Below are 6,000 nucleotides of genomic sequence, written 5' to 3'. Positions count from 1 at the left end.
ATTCATTACGACGCACACTTAAGGATGGTTTTATTAAATTACAGGTTATTCCATGCAAACTGACCGATTCAAAGAGAAGAAATAAAAGCAAACATCTAAAAAAACCCTTCTATTGTGCTATTGAAAGAAAAATGTGCTGTGCTGCTGTTGGGGGAAAAAAAAAAAAAAAAAGCTGAAGGACTAATTATCATCAAATAAGACGCAATAGGAGTATTTTTAGAATAATGGACTCTAATTAGTCCATTTCTCATTGAAATGAATTTAAAGACATAATTAACACATCCTATTCTATTAATTGTAGCAGCTTCGGTTGGGGTAAGTGGGCTGTTATCTCATAGCAGTTGCATTGCAAAGGAAAAAAAAAAGTGTTTTTATTAGAGGCGGGGTATGACTTTGAGAGCCAAGGGAAGGGCTAATCACACTTTGAGAGAGGAGTGGAGAAGGGAAGGATCCAGGGAGGCCTTGCTGTTGTCTTCCAGTACTTGAAGGGACTTCATAAACAGGAGGGAAACGGAGTTTTTACATGGTTTGACAGCGACAGGACGAGGGAGGGTGGCTTTAAACTAAAAGATGGGAAATCACTGTGCCCTCATTGTGGAAGAATGAGGAATAGGAAGAAATTCTTTACTCAGAGGGCAGTGGGGTCCGGCACAGGCTGCCAGAGAGCTGCGGGCACCCCATTCCTGGAGGTGCTTAAGGCGCGGTTCGGTGGGCTCTGGGCAGCCTGAGCTGGTGGGGGGCACGCAGCCCACGGCAGGGGATGGGCACGGATGGGCTTTAAGACCCTTCCAAGTCAGACCATCGCGTGGCTCCATGAATTCCGGCCGCGGGGCAGCGGTGATCCGCTCCGGGCTTTCCCTCCGGCCCCAGGCACGGGAGGAACCCGGCCGCCTGCAAAGCTCGGCGCCTCCAGGGGTCGCGGCCGGAGCAGGTCGGCGGAGGCGGCAGTCGTCGGGCCGTGGGTGCTGCGCTTCGCACCTGCCCGGACTTAAACCCCGAGGAAGCGATAAAATAAAAACAAGCACCAACTTTACAAAGCAATAAAATACACTAATACAGAAACAGCGGGGGGCTTTCTAAGACCCCCCTCAGCCAGAGCCGGCCCGGCCCCTGCACGGCGGGGCGGGGGGCGCCGGGGAGGGCCGGGCAGCGCTGGCCGCTCGCCCGCCGCGCTCGCTGTGCCTCAGCGGGGACCTACAAAGCTATTTTGAAAGTGACCCCTCGGCCAGAGCGCGGGGAGGGAGCAGCGAGCCGGGCGCAGCTGTCCGGAATCATGACTGAAGATGACGGATTCCGTGGTGGTGGAGGGTCACGTCAAGTTGAGAGATGGAAAAAAGGTCCGAGCTAGCCTGTGCCCTTTCGCTTCGGCCACGCGGCAGGCACGGGCCGGGGGTCTCCGACTGACGCCCCCCCCTCACGAGGGGAATAGAGCCCTGTCTGCCCGGCCCTGGCTAACCCTGTCCTTTTGCCTCTCGTTGCAGTGGAAGAGTAGGTGGCTGGTGCTGCGCAAGCCCTCCCCGGTGGCAGGTAAGAGCGGGGCGGAGGGGACCCCGTGCCTGGGAGTTTGTGGGGGGGGGGAGGGAAGGAAGGGAGACCGGCGGCCGCGGGGCCTCTCCTCCGCCTGCCGGAGGGTGCGGGGCACGGGGAAAGGGAGAAAAGCTCTTTACGGGGCACCCCGTCCGGTGCGCTGCTGCAGGGGGAGACCCTTCGGCCGGAGGTTTCCATGAGCCGTCGTTGCTCTTTCTTTCTTTAAAATAAATAATAATAAATGTATATACATATATATATTTATTTTCTTATTGGGCTCAGCTGGCGGAGAGCCAGGCGGCCAGAAATAGAAAGAGGATATCGAAGGAGACCCGTAACGAACGCCGAGAGTTTGGTTCCCGTTTAAAACGCTTGCTTTAGAAATTACTTATTCGGGGTGATTGGTGGCTGTGAAAGGCTGCCATTGTGAGTTGTGCGGTTATTTTTGTTCTGTGTTTTGACATAAAGCGTTTCGATTTAAAAATAAGATGTCATCTTGAATTAAAAACTTCAGTTCCACGGTTTGCAAGGGAGAACTGAAAATGTTATGAAGAGTTGATGTTTTAATGTTGGAGAGGGAAAAGTAGGCTTCATGTTTCCCAATCTTTTTTTTTTTTTTTTTTTTTTTTAATGGGAAAACCATTTGGCCTCAGAAGTATTTATTTCCAGAGTGAATTGTTGCTTATTGTCCAAACATGGATCTGCATTGCTTCTGAAACCATTACAGAGCCCTTTTTAGATTATAGAGCGAATGTTTCTAGCTTCTTAGACAAACTCTTTGGTTCTCAGTTGTTACAGTTAAATGTTGGTGTTTTAGTCACTGCATTTGTTAAACTTCTCTCCGTGAATGGGCAACTCTAGGTTGTAAAAGTCAACATCCAGACATGCCAATATGGGCCTGGATTTGTAACCAAACGTAAAGGGGAAAGATGGGGGAGTTCTAAAAGAAAACTTACTGATGATGTTATTCCTCAAAAATGCTGTTTTCATTCTATCAAAGTTAGTCAAATCTACCAGAAACTCCCCTCCCCCAAGATTTGCTTCACTTGGTCTGTATGCCATAGCAGTTCTTTCTTCAGATACACAACTGCACAGCAGAATGCAGAAGTATCATAGTGGCAGCTGTTTTTGCTAACAGGTGCAAGAAAACAATTGGGAGGGTATGTAAAGCGTTGGCTAGCAGGCATTGGGTCTTTCAGTCATTTTTCACCTCTTTGGAGCTTTGCCAGGCTGTTGCCCAGCTGAGTGCTGCAGGGCACCTTGCCAGGGCTGAAGCACCACACCCCAACATTCATGAAATGGTGCACAGGGGCTTCCTCCTGGTGGCACGCAGGTCAGCTGCAGCTGCGGATGTTGCAGCTTTGCTGTGTATCATTAGTTCAGGTTATAACCCAGTGCTGTGCGATAGGGAGGGAATCTGGGTGAAAATGAATGCTTTTGTTATTATATGCTGAAGGTGGAAAAGGGATGCTCCCTTTGTTTTTTTGTTTGAAATGTGCTTTTCCTAGGGCGCTGTGATGCTTGAGTTACGTTCTTCCATTGCTTATTTACTTTATAGTAAACATGCCCAGGAAAGGACTAAAAACAAATGGTGACGTGTTTAAAAAATAATGATAATAAATAGAGGTATGGCACATAATGATTATTGAGCATGGCTACTGTGTAACATTTCACTAGGAAACCTGAGCTGGCACAATGTCTGGCAGTGCAGGCAGTCTGCTCACCATTTAGTAGTTGAGTAATCTGTGAACTACTGTAAGAATTTCGTTTGTGGTTCAGTATGTTCTCATGGAAATAAAGATGACAATAGCCGCTTGGTCCTTAGCACTTGTAATGTGGGTCCAGCTATCGTACTCCAGCTTCTAATGCTCAAAATTAATGAGTCAGTTCGTTCTAAACTGGGGAGACAATACAAAAAATCACTGTGTTTCTGCAAAGTAATTGGGAAGACGTTTTTTTGCCTTTGTATTTCTGATCCCACAGATGACTGTTGAAACATGTCTGCTTTCTGAACATGGGCTGCAGCCTACCTGGTTGGGTGGGGGAAGGAGGCTGCATTCTAGTATTGGCTCGATCAGACTGACCCTGCAGTTGTCTGAAGCACTCTTCTTAGTACTTTGCTTTGGTACAAACGTGTTGTGTTCTGTTCTGCCTCATCATCTCTGACAGTTTTGCTTCTTTTAGACTGTTTGCTCATGCTGGTGTACAAGGATAAATCTGAACGAGCGAAAGGGCACAAGGAGAGAAGCAGCGTGACCTTAGAAGACATCTGTGGCTTGGATCCTGGGCTCTCCTATGAGGGCTTGAATCACACCCTTGCAATCATCTGTCTTTCTCAAGTTGTGATGCTAGGATTTGAGAACAAGGAAACAATGTATGCGTGGGATGTACGAATCCGCTACAGTTTGGGGGAAGGTAACCTTTGTCTTCTCATACTCCCTTTTTTTCCAATTTATTTTTCCTTGACAGGAAAAAAATGAAAGAAAGCTGTAACTAAAATGCAAATTAAAAAGTATAGTTAGGGAAAAGGCTCTCTCATATGAATGAAGAGGCTACTCTTCCCCTATGTCTTAAAGCAGCTGTCCCTTCTGGTAGGCTGTGATTACGGTGTAGCCTGACATTGGTCACTAACAAAGAAAGCTCTCAACTTCATTTTTGACTTAACCACTGAAAGTGTGTAGCTATGAAGCAAAGTGATCACAGTTCTTCTGGTAATGCAATTTACTTGGGGATTTGGATGACAGGATTCAGAAAGAGCTTGAATTAAGAGAAGTAGATCCCAGGTTAGAAGTTGGCTTGTTTGATCCCAATTTTATGAGCTGTATATTACCAGGTGTTGCCCTTGATAATTCACATTGTTGCTGATGCCCCCTTTCAGGAAGAGACATCTCTCAATAACATATAACAGTAGATAAAGTCTTTCCAGCTATCTACTCATGCACCTGATTTTTTTTCTTGGTTAGCAAAGTATATAGTGGTGAAGAAGGAGGTGATAATGTTGAAAATCCAAAGTAGCTTTTATGTCTGTTTAGTTATAACTGGGGATGGAGGGTAGGTGTGTGGAAGACACATTAGCTATCGTAATCATTTGTTACATATGCTTTGCCATCTGTTGTAACTTTGGACTCATCATTTTTCAGTATATACGTGCAAAGATGGTCTGAGAATTTTACACTAATGAAATGTAGCAATACAGAAATGGAGACACAGATTTATTACTTGGAGCTATCAGCCTTGCACAAGGGCAAAGGTTAGAGGGGATCCCTGAACAACATAGGCAGATGTAGAGGGAGTAGTGAGTACACTCTGACAGTGTGGCTGTTTTGTGTTCCACTTCTGTTTCTTTACTAGTATTGGGATCTCTTTACAGCATAGATGTGTCCTTTAGGACAAATTAGGACAAATGTAAGACAGCTGGAGGAGAATTTGAATTTGACAGAGTTGGTCTGATTTTCATGATCTTGCATTGATTCAGTGCTGGGATAAAGAGAGTGTTTGGTCTTCATCCGAATGTGAGAGTTATGATTGTGGTAGGAGGAAATTCAAAGGAAATGAGGAATTTATTAAAGCTATGAATAAGGTAGGAATAGAGTCTATGAGATGAAGGTAGCTCTGGATCAGAGACAGATGAGGGGAGTGTGCAGGTGGAAGTGAAGAAATGAAGTGTCAGGTAACAATAAAATCTAGCCCGAGTAGATAGAAAGAAAAAAGAGGAGGCTACTATATAAACAGGAGTTGGTGACTGTTTGGTGTTTCTTTCTTAAAGACCAGTAAGGATGCCTTTGTGTGCATTGGAAGTAACATGGCTGGTGCTGAAAATAGGCTGTGGGCAAATGACCTCAGAGTCTGGGAAGCAGGAAGGAAAAAAAAAAAAGAGTGAAACAAGTTGATGCTGTTGAGCGAGGACCACAGAATGGAAGGAGTTCACTGGGGTTCCCAGTGTTTTCTTCCTGTTTTTGGAGGTCAGGTGAGTGTGATTCCTAGGGCAGCTCAAGGGAATAAACCATTCAGGATTAGAGAATTAGAGAAAGCAGTGGAATTAAGTGAGTGAGGTGTAGGCCATTTGTGAGAAGAGTGTGCTCAAGTCCACAGCTCATTCTGAGGAAGTTAGCATAGTGCAGGTCAGTGAGTAGCTGTGAAGAGAAAAAGAATACCTAAAGGAAATAAAAACCTTAGCAATATTTCTTGCTTGTGGTTGTATTCAGCTAAGTATCTTATTGTTGATTATTTTGTTTCCATTTTTTTGCCTTTTATTTATTTCTCCCCCCTCCCAGTCAGAACAGTAGATGCATGGGGAGAATGTTAGAAGTCACACAAATTACCAGGAAAGGATAATATAGCAAAACCTTCATGTCCAGACCTGAATTTGCCTCTGTTTTGGTTTTGTATGCTGTTTCCTAATAGCGTTCTGGAATCTGAGCTGCAACTCTTAGATTTTGGCAGCTATGGTAACTTGTAACCTCTTGTATTAAA

At 45.2% G+C, this 6,000-nt stretch overlaps 1 protein-coding gene across 2 annotated transcripts in view; it reads left to right on the top strand.

Moving 5' to 3' along the window:
• The first annotated feature begins 262 nt into the window (after nucleotides 1–262).
• The window catches only part of DOK7 (docking protein 7), a 58,066-nt gene continuing 52,328 nt past the window's right edge, over nucleotides 263–6,000 (top strand). Inside the window, exons 1-3 of one of the 2 annotated variants that reach the window (XM_031588323.2) lie at nucleotides 269–1,337; nucleotides 1,482–1,527; nucleotides 3,712–3,942. In XM_031588323.2, the coding sequence (XP_031444183.1) occupies nucleotides 1,284–1,337; nucleotides 1,482–1,527; nucleotides 3,712–3,942 (331 nt within the window). In that variant the 5' untranslated portion in view covers nucleotides 269–1,283. Of the gene's footprint in view, nucleotides 1,528–3,711; nucleotides 3,943–6,000 lie in introns of both variants that reach the window. The other variant, XM_090139715.1, reaches the window with a different exon arrangement.

This window comes from Phasianus colchicus, chromosome 4 (genome assembly GCF_987193195.1).
Source record: "Phasianus colchicus chromosome 4, bPhaCol1.hap1.1, whole genome shotgun sequence".
Lineage (NCBI taxonomy): Eukaryota > Metazoa > Chordata > Aves > Galliformes > Phasianidae > Phasianus > Phasianus colchicus.
The sequence above is the reverse complement of the archived record's forward strand: the minus strand, read 5'-3'. Positions and strand labels throughout refer to the sequence as shown.